We start from the raw sequence: 21,406 nt of genomic DNA on the forward strand, positions 1-21,406 counted from the left end.
ACATGGTCTTGTATGGTATTTTTTTTAATAAGCACCCTCTGTCAACTTTCAAGTTCCTAGCAGGTCTTACAAATTTCATGTAAAACCTCAAAGCAGGTCTCATTTGAAAGTAGCACCTCTCACAAGGTTACTATGAGATGGGAAGATACCTACAGTACAATTGGCAAGAGTGGCAGTAGGTTTATAAGAGTGGTTACTTGTAATGGTATTGTCAATCCATCAAAGTGGCTGTGCTATCCGGAGGGTAAGAATGAATCAAATGCTTCTACACACTGCCCACAACTTGTGTGAATGACCCTTGATTATTTGTTCTTGATACCAGAGAGAATTGCAAACAGACAGTGGAAATTTATTTTTGCGTGGCGCCACTCTTCTGAAGATTGACGCCCTTTCAAACGTTGATTGCAAGTCTGACAACATGGCCGTGATCTGGCACATATATTTATCTTGGGTTGAGTGATTACAATAATTTGTGAAAAAGAAATTTGTATGGTGTCTGATGACTACATATTTCATTGCTGCTGTATGGTTCTAGCTGGGGTAACCCAGTTAAGGTGGGATCGTGTGACAGAATCTATTTGTATTGGAGGGTAGGGTGTCTGAGAGCTACCACTGATGGGAAATGTAGACATTGTTTTAGATCTAATGAACATAATTAGGGGCATCACAAGATGGACGTATCGTCCAGCAAGCTGCAGAATACAGCATCTAAGCTGTGTAAAGTATGGCTCCTGTCTTGTGTCTGTAGTGTAAATTATTATTGATGTGTAAAGACTAGTCACTCAAACTTGTACACTTTTCAAATAATGTTGTTATACATAATGACACAGCTGTATGTCTGTGTGTTGGTGTCATTATGGACAGACAATGATTCTTAATTATCAATTGTTCAAATTCTTTGTAAACTTTGGGGTTAGAATAGGTCCCCAGCTACCTATTTGCAGACGAGGTGACTTAATGATCAGGGTCCCATTGTACAAAACAACCTTAGCGCTACGACTGTCGTAAGTCTGTGTTAAGGTATGGGTTAAGTTAGTTAAATTTTAAGTCACATCGGCAATATTTCAGCCATATCGTGGTTAAGGTATGGGAGTTACGATCACCTTAGCGCTAAGATCGCTTTGTACAATGGCACAGTCAGGTGAGGTGACTTGATTGATTGAGGACCATCTTACACCGACGACATGGATCATTGCTCTCAGTATCAATCATTGGATTGTTGGGTTCAGATTAGAATATTCACAGGCTGCTGTCAGACAGTAAAATGAACAAATCAAATTTATTGTTACATTGTGTCTTGGTATTGTTGAATGTTCAAAGTCATTGTGATTTTGTGTTTGGATATGTTATTGATTGTTCAAAGGAACAGCATCTTGATATTTTTGGAAGTTGTCTGGTGCATTCGCCATGGCTGAATAACACTGGCAGCTTTTACTATCTGTGTCTTGATATGTGGATGGTGTCTGGTGCGTTCGTCATGGCTGAATAACACTGGCAGCTATTACTATCTTGGCTTGATACTAAATCATGCTTTGTTAAGCTTATAATTTATTCAAGCAGAAGGAACTATCATTTTGTCTTCTCACAAAATTAGACTAATTGCTCAGAAGACGCTTAACTTTCAGAGGTTATCTATTCTGTCTGGAACTCAGTTGCATGAAATGGATCCTCCAATGAGATGTGTTGGGAGAAGTGTTGTCTTAACAGTGTTCTAGTTCTTGACAAAGCCAGGAGGTCCTTCTCAAGGTCAACTTGCTGTACTTGGATCACAGATTTGCCTTCTCGAACGTTTTATCAAAGTGAAAAAATATGTTTACTTTTCAATCAGTTTTTATAAAATTTAAATTGGATTTTTAAAATTCAGTGAACTTGACAAACAGTACTTCATTAACTAAAGGACCAATTGTAGTTTGACTCAGGTGGAACTGTATAAAAAGTGTAAAATAAAGAGAAGAAAAGAATAGAAAAGGATAAGAAGTTTGTAATGATTTTTGTTCTGTCATTGAAATATGATAGTTTAAAACAGTAAATTGCTGCTCTGGTGCCTTGTTTTGTGCCTGCTCGGTCCATGAGTGAGTGAGTGAGTGAGAACAGTATTCCAGTTTTAGTATGGTGTGTTTAATGTGTGAGGAAAGCCTGAAGTGATGAAAGTCTGAGATCTTTACCACTTTGGTGAAACCCATGAGCATTGGTATGGTGCTGAAAAGCCAAGAAACATGATCTGGCAAAGGGGGATTCGAACCCATGATCATAGGTTTCAGTTGTCCCCTAGGGATGTAACTGGAAAACAGATTGCAGCGCTTTTGATGACAGGGCCGTCTGTGCCTCCCCCTTGCCCATGAGACAAGCAGTAACACAAGGTTGATGTCCTATTAGTATCACTCACTTATTAGACATGTATTTATCTTTTACCCCAGTACTTCCAGGGACGATTCCCAGTACCTGGCTGTGCCCACAAGACTGGGCTGGGGAATGGATTATGATTAACACTGTGCTCAGCATTATCACAGCTAGATCATGGTGACCGGCCAGTAATCAGCCCACCCCTCACACACTGGGGTAGCAGTGGCAGATACTGCTAGGTTACAGCGGAGAGGGGTGTTCTGCAACCAGACAGCTCATGCTAGTTATTAGGTCCTCATCAACCACGGGTGGTCGTAAGACGTGATTTAATGATTTCTGTGGTCAGGCCCAGTGACTGGGTTGTTTGCATGTCATCGTGCACAGATGGCATGGATCATTGTCCATGGAGTAGGTGCACCTGTAGTTGGATTGTCTGGTCTAGATATGATTATTTACAGATTTGAAATCTTAAATATTGATAACTGAATGGCCATTCAATCTCCATTTAATGCGTCTTCATTTTATCTGACCCGTGAAGATCTGGGGTAGAATACGTCTGCAGCAACCCATGCTTGCCGTAAAAGGTGACCATGCTTGCCGTAAGAGGCGACTAATGGGATCGGGTGGTCAGGCTCGCTGACTTGGTTGATGCATGTCATCGTATCCCATCTGTGTGGATCGATGCTCATGATGTCAATCACTGGATTGTCTGGTCCAGACTTGATTATTTACAGACCGCCATCATATAGCTGGAATATTGCTGAGTGTGGCGTTAAACAACAAACAAACAAAACAATAATTTTATCCAGGGTACTATATCTCCATTCTATCATCATTATACCCTGGACCCATTTTCCACCAAAGTCAATGACCTGCATCAGTTAAGGAATTTCTCCCCATCCTGACATGCGTGATATAACTGAAATACTGTTCAGGGAGACATGTGATAAATAACTTCATCATATAAGTGCTGAGAGCAGCATCAGATGAGAGCTGATGGCGCTTGTGGAAATGACTTGACAGCTTGGGTATGTTAGTCCTGCATCCATTCGGCTTCCATATCATGCTGTGTGTGTATTATGGCTGTGGATCAGAGCTCGGACTGGACAAGGTTTCCATGTCATGAAAGCTCTTATTGCAGGCATGGTGGCAGGATAGGAATCTTCAGAAGTATCAGTTGTGTTAGACATGCTTGCTTCTTCCATGGAACCAAACTTACATGCTTAAACTCACTTTGATGTAAATCTAATTATGGTAGTGAATATTGGGAATATGATGAAAGTATAGTGATGATTCTAAAAAAAAAAATGCTTTAGTGCTTGATCTTAGGTGAACTAAGCACTTAGAAGAAAGTTAGTCTTATCAAGTTGATGAGAAGACACAGTTGTGAAACTTTTTCAACATGTACAGTAGAACACGGATATAACGAACACGGATATAGCGAACAAACGGATACAACGAACTGTTAAAAAATCCCCGATTTATCTCCTATATAATATCATATAAAATTTACGTACATAACGAACTCTCTATAGCGAACTAACGGATACAGCGAACTGATACCTGATCACCGACAAGCCCATTTATCACTTATTAGCGACGTGTATAGCGAACTGAGAAATCTCACTCAGTGTCAAGTGTCACTGACAATTGGCTGTATGCAATCAGCGGCGAATCAAAACAATGGCGGCGAATCAATACAATCAGTGGTGACGGATCAACCTTGTTAAATTTGCATTGTGTTAATCTTACCTGTACATGTAATCTTGTCTGTAAAACAAACAGTTTTTGACAGTTTGGCGGATCTGAACGATGCCGTTTCAAGAATGCAGTCAGCGAAACGAGGCCAAAGTAAAATCACAGACTACACATCTCGTATGTAAATCGAAAAATTATAAATATGTTTAAATTTTGTACATGTATTTGATAACAATCTTCAGAAAATGTTATGAATTTAATGTTATTAAATGAATGTTGTAAATTGATATCAGTTGAATGATCACTGCTAATACAAATCAATGCTGCAGTTACGTGTGTATTGTGTTTTGTCTTATCCAAGATGGCGGACGTTTCCGAGCGAAAACGTGTATAACGAACAACGGATATAACGAACTGATTTCTCTGGTCCCTAGTAGTTCGTTATATCCGTGTTCTACTGTACCTGTCATTTTGGGGCAATTGACTGTAATTAATATATAGGTACCAACAGCAATAACGATTGAGTCTGTATGCTCTAATTTGCTTTACAATAAAAGATTTACAGTGGGATGAAATGTTTACTGTGTTAAGAATTGACCTAAAGAAGGAGAGTTTAAGGTATCATCCCTTTAAGAGTTGATATTGTTTTCTGGTCATGTCAAATCCCCAAAGTATTCATCAAAGAAGAACAAAGCCTCTGTTGTGAAAGTTATCTTAGTTCGATGACGATCATAATCCTATGTGTTTGTTGATATATGGGAGTTACAATCACCTTAGCTCTAAGATCACTTTGTGGGGCATGCCCCATATGGTAATGAATATAAGAAATATTTGGACATGCTTGTGAAGATACTTATCAAGAACAGTATTCATATCCAGTGGAAAGTCCACAACAGTTCTTGGCTTTGAACCCCATTAGAAAACGGTCTTCAACCAAACTGATTGTGGTATTTGATTTACAGTAAGAGTATGAGAAAGTTGAAATTGAGCCGGCTGGGTATTTCTGTAGCAATAATCTTGGTAGGAAAATTAATCAGTCATTCCTATGATGAAATTTGACATGGTTTCAGTCAATTACATGGAGAACAGCAAATATCCAGCTCCAGTTTCCACAGTAATGAACTATCATGTGTATTTTAGTCTCTTTTATTAGTAATTTAGAAAAAAGAATTTGCAGGTATTATTACATGGTCAGAAAGTGATAGATTATGGTTGCAATTGAAACTGAAGATTTTGACAGCTGTTTTCTCTGTTGTAGTGATACCTGATGACATGAATGGTTGTTCATAATATCAATCACTGTAGTCCCTGGTTATGACTTGATTGTGTACAGGTTCTCATCATATACTGGAAAATTGCTGATTGTGACTTTCACTACAAAACAAAAACAAAAATTCTAAATATCATTTGATATTTGAATGCTGTATTCCCTTACAAAAATGAGAAGGTCCTTTGGTTTAAACCAGCAACTCTGTGGAAGATAAACACAAGTTTAATGTTACAAGATTCAAATTAATATTAAAAATAGCAAAATGCAAATTTAATTATTATTTTTTTGATACATTTTTTTTTTTAATACTGCCGACTCTAATGGCATGAAAATAGAAATAACAAAATAAGTAACTTATATCACTCAAACTAGTTTGTGTTCAAAAGAGGATTCATTTCGAAATGCGAATTACATAGCAAAGTGTTTATAGCGTAGTTTGAAGCATTGTAAATGGATAAGAGTTATGGCCCATTGATATGACATATCTGTTTGACATGTAGGTGGTAAAATGGCGTCATTCATGTGGTTTGAGAGTGCAGTTGTGATTTTTTTCATATTTGTTTTCAACCATGACAATGTAAGAACAAAACAAAATTCTGTATACCAACTATAACAAAATTAATCGCCTTAGAAACATATTGGGGGGATACTTGGTACAGTGAAACCATGTCAACTCAAAGTGTTGGCCTTTGGTCCTGTGGACACAACAATTAAGGTGATGTTAAGCAACAGTCCTGCTTTGGGGGAATGGGTGGTCTAGTCATCGAAGTCACTGCAATTCACTGTGCAGGGTGGGTTCCCGAATGATCGTGGGTTGGACTCCTGGATTTGCCTTAGTAGTATCTTGATCTGTCAGCACCACACTCATGATAATGGGTCTCACCAAATGTCTAAGATCTGCATCACTTCCTATATCAAGTGTGGTATCACTGAAATACTGTTCAAAGTGGCATAAAACCAAAATAAATCAATAAATCAATGAATCAAGTCTGGAAAACATGTTTTGAATGTCAGACTTACCCCGATTATCATCATTTAAATGTCTAAGATCTGCATGATTATACTCCAGCATTATGCTTTTATGCAAAACACTCACTCACTCACTCACTCACTCACTCACTCACTCACTCACAAACTCACAAATGAACTCAAAAATGAACTCACTCACTCACGCACAAATGAACTCACAAATGAACTCATTCACGAATGAACAAACAAACTCCTGAAGAAATAGGTGGATGGGTGACTGCACTCAACAACTTTGACCCATGAGAGATTCTAGGGCTTTCTCCCTGCCCCAGACTGAATGGGTGAGCTGGATCAACACTGCCTTGAACAGCATACCATGGTCTTTCAGTAAAGACGAATGGGCCATCCTTTACCCCCTTACCTAGTTTACCGTGGTTAAGTAATAACAACAATAGCGTTTGATTCATCCAGGGGTGGTGGGGTGTTGTTCACCCATCACACCAAAGACCCCGGTTCAATTCCAACATACCGTGAGTGAAACCCATTTCTTGTGTGAGAGACACAGCCACCAGCATCAGCAGCATGGCAGTTTGTGTATGTTTGGGAGCTCATGATGAGCCATTAGCTTTCTAGACTGGATGGGATCGAGTGAAATAACTGTATCAAAGCATCAAATGTTTGTTTAAGTCTTGAGTTAGGAGATTTTAATGGAACTAGATCCAGGAAAGTTTTTTTTCATTTTCAAAGAAAAGAGGTTTCTGAAGACTTTCAAAGAATTTCTTCTTAGTTGGGAGATAACTTACATGTTGGTCATGTTAGATTTTTGTGGTTTTTTTTTTAAAAAAATAAACATAAAAATTACCAGCATTCATCCCTTTCTGTTGACTGAAATCTGTTTAAATAAGATGACAACATTTGCTAAGATTAATCTTCAATCTCATGCGAATGTGGTCCAAACAAGTATATGATGCAGTAATTATGTACAGCATTTGCAAAATTTCTCCAAAGTTTCAAATGGTTTAAACGTTTAATCTTTGTATTTTTTGTTAACAACTAAGCTTCATCGATACGTAGATACACAAGATATCTATCGATCTTTGCCAAGTCAGTGATGCTAATACTTCTCTGATATGTTCATGTTAACTAGGCTTTAGTTTATGGAACAGAGGTTTATGCATTCAAGTTTTGTGTGTAGGTGATATAAACCCTAGCTGCAAGTTCTTGTCAATAAATAGGAGTTGGCATCAAAGGGCATGGCCAGCACGGTTTGTTGCATAGGTGACTGTAGCAGATATGTGTGATGAGGATGCTGTAGTGTTCGCATTACCAGCTGAGGATTACCCTGACTGCTGTGAGACGGTTGTGGTGATGCTGTCAAGCCTCTCATTGATGTCCGAGACGGAGGCCTCATCAGCAGCAGACATAATGAGAGAGATGTATTAAAGGATGAATCAGGGTATCGTGATTAGGCTTCATTTAGAAAATAGCAAGGCTGCCATGATATTTGATCTCACTTCCAAGTACCAATAAATGAGATCTTTGGTAACTCTTGTGCTTTTCTACCTGGAACAGGTTCTATTGTAAAATAGGTCTGAGCATACTCGGGTCTTGTACTGGTCCTTGTTTACTTTGGTCTTGTAGAACATAGCTTCAAGTGGGGATCCAGTCACAATTGGTGAATAATGGATGGTTCTACTGAGAATGCATGTGTTTAAGCTTAAATATGTATCAGGACTTCTTTTTCATTCAGTTTTGATAAATCAACTATTTTCAAATTCAAAGGTATGATAAAACATCTATGTGCCACTTAGACACCAAAACAACATGGAATACATTTGAATTGAGGAGGCCGGTGTGTCTTGTAATTATGGAAGTTTCTTACAGTCTAAAAACGTCCAGATTATCCATGTCATATGGTCACATTCTACATGTTTTTGAACATCTGCTAGGGTGGATCACTTGATATTGATTCTTTTATTTAAGCTCAGTGGGTAAACATCATTAATACAAATGTATTTAGGCCAATGAGCTAAAAGGATGAGGGGAATAAATATGTGTATTCTTGGTAAGAAGGGTCAATACTCCTTGGATCATTTCTCTGCTGTATGGTCAGACTAATGATGATTCCAGGTCAGTGAAGATACATTCACTGTCCAGCTGTCCATGCCCCACAGTGTGATGGCCTAGATACTCCTGGAGCTGTAGTGAATGAGTGGTCTTCGGCATCACATCACTCCCTCACCACATCACTCCCTCGGACAGGTTAGATTCCACTGGTCAAGGGTTCAAATCCCGGATTCTTGCCAATTTAGATCCTTGGTCAGTCAGCACTATACCCCTATTGTTCAACTGGTCAAGGGTTCAAATCCCAGATTCTCGCCAGTTTAGATCCTTGGTCAGTCAGCACTATATCCCTGTTGTTCCACTGGTCAAGGGTTCAAATCCCAGATTCTCGCCAATTTAGATCCTTGGTCAGTCAGCACTATATCCCTGCTCTTCCACTGGTCAAGGGTTCAAATCCCAGATTTGCACCACTTAGGATCATTGGTCAGTCACTAATGGGTAAAACATCTACAACCTGCAGCCCTATGAAATTTCTTCATTGTTCAAAGCCACGTTAACCCAATCTCACTCATTTGTTCACTCCCCCGGCTGCGTCATACCAAAAGATGTTAAAAAATGTACTTGTTGTTACCCTGCCTGGTGCTTGGCATTAAGGGGATAAAACAAGGACTGGTCGGCTCGGAGTCATTATAAGGTGTCTGAGTGTCGTATACATGTTAAACTGCAGCATGGTATCTAAGTGGGGTAGCACTATAAAACAAGAAGACATGGACATGCACGCCACAAACCTGTGAGATTTGATGACGCTCATTAGTGAGGATCTTCTGGGCCTTCTGTTCCAAGTCCAGCTTCCTGTAATTCTCTTTGGTATTAAGAAGTGAAATTATCTTGAACGCTATGTTAAGCCCATTTCACCTCATCATTTACTCTCCTAGCTATAGTGCTTATTTAGTAATCAACAGTCAGTGGTACACACCTCTAGTAATTACAGCTGAAGGGGTCGGTGTCGGCACAGGTACTACAGAAATGTATCCCAGGTACGTTCTGTAAACAAAAATGTACCCTAGCAAAAATCAAACCACAGAAACGATGAGTCCATTCTGCCGCAGGGCCACAGGGCACAATACACGTAGGTAACTGGTTCATTAGGTATTCGTCACTAACTGTGTGCCAAAACATGGTTAAATTCATCATGGCAGTATGCGTTCGTCAGGAGGAACTGTTGGAGCTGCATTCCAGGGTATCATATAGGAAACGATCATACACAGTGACGTATGTACATTAATCTAATATTCCGCGATGCACACATGCACTCGTAATCAGGCGAACCAGAACTACAACATGAACCGGTTTCGGTTTCGGGTTGGGGAATATGGACTCGTCCGCCGTTTATGGTATCAGGTACGTTTCTGTATTTTGATTTTGGCTGGGGTACATTTCTGTATACCTAATAACTGGGGTACATTTCAACAACCCCTTCAGCGTAATTACACAATACATCATGTGGAACTAATGTCCATCTGGTGGACACATCTTGAAAATGTCAAAGTTGTAATTAGTACATTTTGTTTAGTATATATAGTTATATAAACTTACTTTTAATTAAAGAGTATGTACAGGGCTGAAATAAACATAACATCAATCTTGAATCATCAGTGTTTGCTGAGGATGACAAAAATTAAAAAAAACTACGTTTTAACAATGAGAGTCCTGTTTGCCAGGCTGGAATCTTAAGGCTTTGTTTGTCCATGTGACTTGACAATGTACAGTGCCCCCTGGTGGGGACTTCGGGAGGGAGCAGATGGTAGCAGTAATTAGCTTAGGGACAGTGGCGGACATGATCACCCCACTGCCACAGGACTTGATATGGCTGCTGTTGTATTGGATGTCGGCCTGCCCTCGTCTTCAGGAATGTGACCCATCTGCCAGACTGCTTGAGGAAATCAGGCATTTGTCGACAAAGGCATCATATCTACAAACTTTATGTTACTGTTAGTCAGGGATTCTGTAGAGATTCTGCCATTATCGCCAATGAGCACAAGCAAATACAAAGCCACTTCTCAAAGTAACTTCATCATAGCTTGGAAAGAAAGTTTGCAATGACCTCATCATGGCCTACTTTTTATACAATGAAAATTGCAAGTTGAAGAAAAAAGATTGAGCCTACACAAGGTTCTCATGCATGTTATCTTGACTGTGACAGTTAAACATTAATTTCACAATAGTACAGGCTTATTAATATAATCAAGCAAATATTTGAATAAAAAACAAAATTATTGAATAAAAAAGTTTTTTATTTTTAAAATGTTAATGTGATAAAGATCTAATTTGTTGAATTTGTTTCTCCAAGTTCTAAATTTCAGTTACTTGAAAAAAACTTTTGGGCACAAGAACTTCAAATAAAAATATGAAAAAATTTCACCCCAAAAAATAATTTGGATTTTATCTCAGAATCCAATAAAAAGACATTTCCCACACATGGCTGGTGACTGCCTGTTACTTCACAGAGAAAAGTTAACAATTGTCATTACTCATGCGGTTAATTGCTGCCAGAGAGTTTCACTCACTGATTAGCTGGGTCGGGCTCGGGGCACCTCACTGATCGATCAATTAATTCCTCTTCTCAAGAATTATAGGAGACTTGAATGGCATTTTAATGACGAGTTAAGGAGTGAAGCAGGAAAAACTTCAATTTTGTTGCAGTAATGGGCAAACGGTTACAATGATTTCAGAGCAGAAATTCAAATTTCTGAAGGGTTATAATTTAACCGTTTAGTCTTGAAGAACCTTCAGAGAAGTTATGACATATGTAGATGCAATGTTTTAAAGTTCCTGTTCTTAGTTATCATTTGTCCTATACAAACTTAAATATGCAGTGGGGGACATGGGTATTACAGTTGTCTAAGGCACCACTATTTGCTGTGCAGAGTTGCATCCCTTAGGCATGCTTGGAATGTGTGAATTAGGGTTTGAATCCCTGTTCGCCCTACCCTCCCCGTACTCGTGGGTTTCACCACAGTGGTAAACATCTGAGACCTGCATCACTTTGGCCTTTTTCTCCCACAATAAGCTGACATGCCGTGATATAACTGGAATACTGTTCAAAGCAGCGTAAAACCCAACTCAATCGATCACTCACTAAATTTACAGTGACGGAAAATAACTCAGGAATCGACAAGTCAGGCTAGCAAGGGACTGCATATATAAAAGTAAGAAAATATTGACTGGTGTCAATAATCTTGGATACTATCAGAAATGTTTTTGCACGAGTGTGTCCGAATGTCCATGATAGTCACGCATTCCTGATATATGATACAAATTTATTGGATATGGCTCTAAAGATATTTATGTGACAGTTTCCATTAAATCCATAGTAAATTAAACATCATCATATAGGTGCGGGGCGGTCGGGTAGCCTGGTGGTTAAAGCGTTCGCTCGTCACGCCAAAGATCCGGGTTAGGTTCCCGACATTGGTACAATGTGGGAAGCCCGTTTCTGGTTTCCTCCTCCGTGATATTGCCTGAATATTGCTAAAAGCGGCACAAAACCATACTCACTCACTCACTCACTCTTATTGGTGCCTTGATTTTATCATCAATGTAATCAGAGTAACAGTTTTAGGTTTCATTTGTGTGAATAATTAGTGTTTGTGATGATAAAATCCATGTTTGAGCTGTAAGATGGTACACTTTTCGTCAATTTGCACTTTTTAAAAAGCTGACAGCCTGACATGTCCTACAAGAACAGTAAAAGAGAAATAATTCATGAGGATGTTCATGAATGCATAACACTGAAATTACATCAGTAGGACAGCCTATAGCCAAGGGGCAAAACTGAGCAGTTTATGACTTGTATTTTTATGGCCACCAAGTCCCCATCAAGACAGGTACTTCCTTCAGAGGCCAATCTCATCTTTCTCTGGGGTAATATTCTCTTGACCAAGTTGATGATGTTATTACATTACTGGGAGTGAGCTCTGCCAAGCTTACACAGTTATATGGCGCTGTGATTGCTTTTTAAGATGGACTAAAGAACTACGTCAGTAGGGACAGTTAATGAACATTTTGCCATAACGGTGAAACTAGGTCTTTGTGGGTGTCCATGATGGAAATTTGAGCTGCAGTGTTTGGGTCACTGCTCTGTGCGTGGTAGAAAGTGCTTGTTTCAACTTAGGCTTATTTCAGAAAGGAATCATTCCTACCAAGGGTTGGGTACTTGTAATACTGATTGCGGCCATAGCTGGAAGTCCTTATCACAAAGAATCGTAATGTGAGCTTGAAAGACATCTAATGAAAGATTCACTCGCAGGAGAAAATGCTCAATAAGTTGTCCAGTAGATTACCCTGAAGTGGTAATCAAAACTGCGAGTGTAATAGTTTTGCTGGATTATATTAGCCACTGTTTTAGAAGATATTTTCATTGTACAACATGTTTCTTTTGTACCTTATACTGCAAATGTGCAAAATATTTCACTTCTATGGCATCACTAATTTCTAATTAGATTCTTGGCCCATTAGAAAGATTGTCAATATTTTTACTTAATTTTGGAACATGAGGGTTAATTACCACTTCTTGCACTTACCTTGGGGATGTGTGTTGATTGCCAGGAGGTGGACTTCTGTGAGAAAAGTCAGGGATGATTATCAACGGGAGGACGTCTGTGAGGGACGTGAGGGTTGATTGCTAATAAGTGGACTTCTTTGAGAGACATGGGGGTTGATAGCCAATAGGTGGACTTCTGTGAGGAACAGGAGAGTTGATTGTTAATAGGTGGACTTCTGTGAGAGATATAAGGGGGTTGATTGCCTATAGGTGGACTTCTGTGAGAGACATATGAGAGTTGATTGTTAATAGGTGGACTTCTGTGAGAGATATAAGGGGGTTGATTGCCTATAGGTGGACTTCAGTGAGAGACATATGGGGGTTGATAGTCAATAGGTGGACTTCTGTGAGGGACATGAGAGTTGATTGTTAATAGGTGGACTTCTGTGAGCAATGTCAGGGATGATTATCAATGGGAGGACGTCCATGAGGGACGTGTGTGTTGATTGTTAATAGGTGGACTTCTGTGAGAAATGTCAGGGATGATTATCAATAGGAGGACATCTGTGAGGGACATGAGGGTTGATTGTTAATAGGTGGACTTCTGTGAGCAATGTCAGGGATGATTATCAATGGGAGGACGTCCATGAGGGACGTGTGTGTTGATTGCCAATAAGTGGACTTCTGTGAGCAATGTCAGGGATGATTATCAATAGGAGGACATCTGTGAGAGACATGGGGGTTGATAGTCAATAGGTGGACTTCTGTGAGAGACATATGGGGGTTGATTGCCAATAGGTGGACTTCTGTGAAGAACAGGAGAGTTGATTGTTAATAGGTGGACTTCTGTGAGGGACATGAGAGTTGATTGTTAATAGGTGGACTTCTGTGAGAGACATGGGGGTTGATAGTCAATAGGTGGACTTCTGTGAGAGACGTGGGGGTTAATAGTCAATAGGTGGACTTCTGTGAGGGACATGAGAGTTGATTGCCAATAAGTGGACTTCTTTGAGAGACATGGGGGTTGATAGCCAATAAGTGGACTTCTGTGAGGGACATGAGAGTTGATTGTTAATAGGTGGACTTCTGTGAGAGACATATGGGGGTTGATAGTCAATAGGTGGACTTCTGTGCGGAACATGAGAGTTGATTGTTAATAGGAGGACATCTGTGAGGGACGTGAGAGTTGATTGTTAATAGGTGGACTTCTGTAAGCAATGTCAGGGATGATTATCAATGGGAGGACGTCCATGAGGGACATGAGGGTTGATTGCCAATAGGTGGACTTCTGTGAGGGACATGGGGGTTGATAGTCAATAGGTGGACTTCTGTGAGAGACATGGGGGTTGAAAGTCAATAGGTGGACTTCTGTGAGAGACATGGGGGTTGATTGCCAATAGGTGGAATTCTGTGCGGAACATGAGAGTTGATTGTGAATAGGTGGACTTCTGTGCGGAACATGAGAGTTGATTGTTAATAGGTGGACTTCTGTGAGGGACATGAGAGTTGATTGTTAATAGGTGGACTTCTTTGAGGAATGTCACAGATGATTATCAACGGGAGGACGTCCATGAGGGACATGAGGGTTGATTGCCAATAGGTGGACTTCTGTGAGGGACATGGGGGTTGATTGTAAATAGGTGGACTTCTGTGAGCAATGTCAGGGATGATTATCAATGGGAGGACGTCCATGAGGGACATGAGGGTTGATTGCCAATAGGTGGACTTCTGTGAGGGACATGGGGGTTGATAGTCAATAGGTGGACTTCTGTGAGAGACATGGGGGTTGAAAGTCAATAGGTGGACTTCTGTGAGAGACATGGGGGTTGATAGTCAATAGGTGGACTTCTGTGAGGGACATGGGGGTTGATAGCCAATAGGTGGACTTCTGTTAGAAATGTCAGGGATGATTATCAATGGGAGGACGTCCATGAGGGACATAGGGGTTGATAGTCAATAGGTGGACTTCTGTGAGGGACATGAGGGTTGATTGTTAATAGGTGGACTTTTGTGAGCAATGGCAGGGATGATTATCAATGGGAGGACGTCCATGAGGGACGTGTGTGTTGATTGTAAATAGGTGGACTTCTGTGAGAAATGTCAGGGATGATTATCAATAGGAGGACATCTGTGAGGGACATCGGGGTTGATAGCCAATAGGTGGACTTCTGTGAGGGACTTGGTGGTTGCTTGTTAATAGGTGGACTTGTGTTAAGGATACATCCAGAGGCAACACACATATATGCAAGGGAATCATCTTGAATGATGATTGAGGATATCAAACTTCCTGTTCATATTCCTGTGAATCTAACTCAGTAGCCCAACTGATGAATGTCTTGCCATATCAACATTTGTTTCACATAGGTCCATTCCATCATAAAACATGTATTAAAAAATGAACATCATGATGAATAATAAAAGTTCAATTTCAGTAAGCTTTATTTTAAGGGGCCTATTTTTTTATGTTTTCAGTTGACCAAGCCTATGTGCGGCAACAATTGGAGCATGACCAACATGACTTGGGGTCAGAGGTCAGAGGTGACTTAGACAAATCGAGGGATGCCTCACCTTCACATTCAAATTATAACATTGCCAATGAAGTATTGCCAGGCAATGAAAAACAATCTCAGGAAGAATCCAATCTCTCCCAAGACAAGGGTAGTCTGCTATCAACAGACTCTAGTCATAGGAAAACCAAAATTTTGGACAAAGTTGATCGTGTTGGCCTCCTGCCAGAAAATCCTGAAATTTCAATTAAAACGTATGACCTACGCAAAGACATCCCTGACCCTATCTCCGACTTCCATATCCGGGAAGGGGGAGAGCACTCTCAGAATGACTTGATGAGTCCGGAGTGGACGGAAGGGAAGGGCAAGTTCAAGCTACGACCTTCGAAGACTGTCACATGTGATGGGATGGTGTGCCAGAATAATGGAACTTGTGTCGTTGATGCTAATATCCCAAGATGCAACTGTCCAATTGGAACGGCTGGCAGCCGATGTGAAAAAGGTAAGTTTTTAACCATCCGTCTATTTTGAGCTGTGATTAGTCTGTTTCTGTTAGAGAAAGTTTACTGTCGTTGATACCTGTTGTGCTAGCATCTTCTCATATTTGTTGGAGTACAGGTGACCCAGTCATATGATGTGTCGCAAATGGCTGTGCAGAGTTGTGGCCCTTTGTCACACCATGATCATGGGTCCAAATCTCTGTTTTTCCCTGATTGTTTCTAGGTTCGCTAGCACCATACCAATGCTGGTGGATTTCACCGAAGTGGTAAACGTCTGAGACCTGCATCACTTCGGACTTTCCTCCCACATCAAGCTGAAATACCATGATAAAACTGAAAGACTATTTAAAGCGGCGTTATACCCAACTCACTCTCATATTTGTCGGGATCTCGGTTTGAAGAGGTCCCCAGTAACCTATGCTGGTCCTGTTAGTGAGGGGATGATAGAAGATGGTTGTAAAACTGGAGAAATATGCTGTATTCGACGTAATAAGCACCCAGGGCGCTCTCAAATTAGAAATATGGGTCTCTTATTAGAATATTATTTTAGTGAAAAAAACAGAGTTGAAAGATAAATTTTGTGGTTTATGGTGACAGCCTGAAATGTTTATATAAAACAGATATATTTTTCCAGAATTTAATTGCCCATAATTAAGGGTGCATATAACACATGAGTGCGTATTACACACGAATAAATAAGTCTTGTGTACATTGATCAATCGGAAGGGGTGCTAATTTGGATTGTTCACTAGCCAATATATTAGCAAATATCGCTGCGGGTGCTTATTCGAATATGGTTACGACGTCTTCTATGTTTGTATTACAGTAGCTATGGTTTTGGTTTCTTCACTCTATTTGATAATCCACTATTGTGAACTAGTTCGTGAACTTTCAAGCCTGAAGTCAGTAAAACACAGCATATACTAGCACTCAAGCTTGCTTTAACAGACAATGGCTTACGTTTTTCGTAGAATATCCTGGAACATCGTCCCACTATGTGGGAGGGCCAATGTGTCATGTTCCCTTGACATTTGAAAAGCCTTTCTTACTATTTTGTAACATTCCATGATTTGAAATGAATGTTTTTCACTGTCCTTAAATGAAATTCCTGATTCATACATTTGGGACTAAGATTGCTGGAATTACGCCATTGTGATAAGGTGTCAGATGAATGTTTTACAAGTATCCAAGTTGGTGAATGCATTATGTTGTTTTTAAGCATATTGTCATCATATAACTAGCTGTCCAATGAAGCAAACTTTAAGTTTGAACATAGATTATTGTGGAGGAAGTGGAGAAATGTTGTACTTCCTAGTGTTGCAGTTGGAATATTTTTTAAGACCTTTAAACAGATTATTTGAGGAAATTGAGAATTTTTTTTGTATTTGCTTTCAGTGGTATTTTTTGTTGTTGAAACTTGTCTGAATGTTGTACCTACTAGTACTTACAATTGTGTTTATTTTTCAATACAGACAAGGTATTATTTGTTTCCCTTTCATTATGACACCAACAGACTGAAATTAATAATAGTTTGTCTGAAGGATCTTTCAAGGAGATAGTGTGTTTGCCATTCTCTGATGTATTGTTAGAACAGGGTTAATTTGTTCCTGGATCTCATTACACTGACAACTATGGAGAGCAATAACAGAACTAATAAACTGGCTTATCTCATATTTCTTGGAATATTGACTTTAGCCCTTCAAGAAATGATTCAATTTGTTGGAGTGCAAAATAATAGGTTTTCTTTACTTTTATTAACATGATATTCAATCATCAAAGCTTTATTTCCTGAACCCATTTAGTTATATGCTTACTCAGTGTCTGCTCTGGCTTAAATTTTCTTGGGGTCACTTGGACCCCTTCATCATAAAATTAGGGGTCCCAAACAAAAATGGAGGGGTCTAATTTATAGCATTATAACATAACATTAACAACAGAACACAGTGGTTGTGAAAAATAAGAAATCTTTTCGCAACTGCAAAATATCAACAAACAGGCAAAGTGAGAGAAAGGTTCACATCAGGGCACATCCTGCTCTCATAACCAAGAGGTTTACATTAAGGGACAAACAATTTCTTAAAAGGGACATTTGATATTAATGAATATTATAACACAAAATTATCCATGTTAATATCTAACTTCGTATATGAAAAGGCAGTACACGGGTCAGCCATTGGTAAGGGGTCATTGTGACAGACATTTGTGAATGTTTTTACCGAGATCTACCAATGATTTGAAGTTTTGGATTCAGTTAAGTTCAATAGCTGTTCTGATGCTACTGTACTGAGCATTGAGTTCATGTTGTAACTGTGACAATGATCAATGAGTCATAAAATATAATTGGCATATCAAACGTTTTTTTAGTAAGAGTATGTTCAGGATCCAGCATTTCCTTGATAAATCAACATGTTTCAGGTGCTATAAATGTTTAAACATGTCAGTTACACCAATAACGGTCCTGGCAAAATGTGTTTTGCAATTCTTAATATAACTCACAAGAGATTGAATTATTATCAGCTTGATAAGTCTGTTGTAGAATAACTAAATATTCAGAGTCCGCTAAATAAAAACAATGCTTACATCATTGTACATTCAAGTGTTCGCATTCATTCTTTATCATATACAGTATCGCGGTATTGATAAATCTCGTAATCCACACAACCTGTCGACTGTTTACTTATGCAAATCTAAGCACGATATATTTCATCGCATGATCGAATACAGGACTCGTTGCGGTATGTCACGGCTACTTGTACACACGTTAACTTTTTTATGACAGTTCCTGGGATGTTTTTGAAGTGGAATTACCCCTTCCTCCATTCAAAATTGATTAGAAAAAGAACCCATTTGTTCAAACGAAGTCCCTTGACCAAACCTCGGTCGTATGCAAAATTCAAAACAGGAAGTGATATACCATATAATCCACACAGCCTTACTTACTGCGGTAAGATTCACCAATGACAGGTACTTTGTTTACCGAACTTGGTAAAGAAAATCAGCATCAATCATTCCAATGAACAACAAACATTTTGTGAATCACATATTTAATAAGTTTGTAAGCGTGCCCCACTACGATCCATTATAAATTAACTACCGCGATAACATAGCGTATCATCCTACACGGTCGCTCCATTTCGCGGGTCACTGTTACCACGTTCTGAAGTATACCCTGGCTATTTTTAGTTTGACACAAGGTCAGGATGTTTTCGACCAATCAGCAAGCTAAATTAATTACGACTATATCCGACTTGCTTAATATGTGGCACCTGATTGGCTGAAGCAAAGCTACGGACCATACCGAAAATTAATACATGCAAAACCGACAATAGATATAGGTCAAGTAACCGGTTTGGGTATTTGTCATAAAAAGGGAGAGAATAATGAAACTGGTTTGGTTTAGCAAACGGAAGTGTTAATCAACATGCTTCGCTGTCTTGTTTGGCAACAAATACCTTTACGCAAAGACGTACGTCTTTGATTTACGATATCAGTGTCAATTCAATATGAAATTAATATAGCCCCAGTCACTGCGTCCACGAGACCCACACATGTTACGCAGGTGCGTTCAAACTTATTTTTGTGCGTCCAAGACGCAAAAACGCGCTCTTCAGCCAACACTGCTTACTACTGTCAGCTGAGTTATTGCCTGGTGACCATGCAATAGCTCGTAGTCCACTGGGGGCACAGGGGCGCAGTTCTCTTGGGTGCTGTGATTCGCTGTGCAGAGTTGCATCCCATAGACACGCCAGAAATCTTTGACCATGGGTTTGAATCCCGGTTCCTCCCCATCATGGTTCAAGGTTTTTCAGCTCCAAACATATGCTCGTGGCTTTCATCAAAGTGGTAAATGTCTCAGACCTGCATCACTTTAAGGTTTCCTCCCACATCACGCTGACACACAGTGAAATGGCTGGAATATTGCATTTAAATAATTAAATCCAACTCATTTACTCACTCGTAGTCGACTATGACAAAACCAACTCAAATTCCATCTCAGTAGGGTTAATAAATGGTGCTGTTGAAAGGTCGTGGTATTAACTGAGAGAGCTTGGAAATATACTACTCAAAGGAAGTTAAAGAACACCCAATTGTTATATTTGAGTATAGCTGATCTGTCATGCCTTAACTATAGTCATATATTAGGTTATTATACCCAGACCTAAAACGGCAGGGGTATAAAGTTACACTAAGGAATTCCGTTCGTCAGTCCTTCTGAGGACATTTTTGTTTGCAACCTATAATTTGAAAACTACTGTATAGATTCTTGGTGAACACTTTCTACGCCAATAGGAGGGATGCAGTACGAAGTTTGATTTCAATATTTGGATTTTCTGAAAAAATACAGCTATTTTAATTTTTGTTTTACTTACAATTGTTTTTACTTAAACATTTGTATGACCTATAACTTCTAAACTAAATCATAGACTCTTTTCAAATTTAGCTAACAGTTTCCATACTAATAGGAACAATGCAATGCAGTTTGATTTTGATAGGGTGATTTTTTTAGAAAATATTGCATTTTTCATGTTTTGAACTATGTTGGAGTCGAAGTCGGGTGTATTAGTGTGCCTGGTCACTTTTTACGTTGTTATTTTTTCATATGACAATAGTTCATATGTCATGCCATATGAAAAAATTGGGTGCTCTTTAATTTATTTCGAGTAGTACATAAAAGACTGACCTGTGTCTGATTACACAGAACAATCTAAGCACTAAGGCATCAAGAGTCTATGTTAAATCAGGGGAGTCCCATCTGTTATCCGTGTGGACATTACCCTGGAATTTGTTATCAGGAATGAAGAAATCCTGTCAGTTTTGGCAGCTAGCTATTGGGACAACCTCGTGTTCATAACGTGATTAATTGATATGAGGCCCAACATGCACAAGATACTTCAGTTGCTATGTTGTATTGTGTGTTATCTCCCACACATGACACGCAGCAAAACCAGAAAATGTCAGTAATGTTTGTAGTGCACAACACTGAAGCACATGTAACACAAGTGATTTTGTTCGAAGCATGCCTCTGTTTACCCAGCAGTACAAATGAGTACATTTAGTATGAGATGGTAATGTGACTGTTAACCTTCTGGCTCCTCTCAACTTGTGTAGAAGCCTAGCTCTAATCAACTTGTGTAGAAGCCTAGCTCTAATCAACTTGTGCAGAAGCCTATCTCTCATCAACTTGTGTAGAAGCCTAGCTCTAATCAATTGTGTAGAAGCCTAGCTCTAATCAACTTGTGCAGAAGCCTATCTCTGATCCACTTGTGTAGAAGCCTAGCTCTAATCAACTTGTGTAGAAGCCTATCTCTAATCAACTTGTGCAGAAGCCTATCTCTGATCCACTTGTGTAGAAGCCTATCTCTCATCAACTTGTGTAGAAGCCTATCTCTCATCAACTTGTGCAGAAGCCTAGCTCTAATCAATTGTGTAGAAGCCTAACTCTAATCAATTGTGTAGAAGCCTAACTCTGATCCACTTGTGTAGAAGCCTAACTCTGATCCACTTGTGTAGA

The 21,406-nt window shown here is 39.4% G+C and overlaps 1 protein-coding gene across 1 annotated transcript in view; it reads left to right on the forward strand.

Moving 5' to 3' along the window:
- The window catches only part of LOC124113747 (pikachurin-like), a 151,858-nt gene that overhangs the window by 80,592 nt on the left and 49,860 nt on the right, over positions 1-21,406 (forward strand). Inside the window, exon 3 of the mRNA XM_046474258.2 lies at positions 15,360-15,896. Coding sequence (XP_046330214.1) covers positions 15,360-15,896 — 537 coding nt within the window. The remainder of the gene's footprint in view (positions 1-15,359; positions 15,897-21,406) is intronic.

Source organism: Haliotis rufescens, unplaced genomic scaffold, assembly GCF_023055435.1.
Source record: "Haliotis rufescens isolate VD_foot unplaced genomic scaffold, xgHalRufe1.0.p SCAF_2, whole genome shotgun sequence".
Taxonomy (NCBI): Eukaryota; Metazoa; Mollusca; class Gastropoda; order Lepetellida; family Haliotidae; genus Haliotis; species Haliotis rufescens.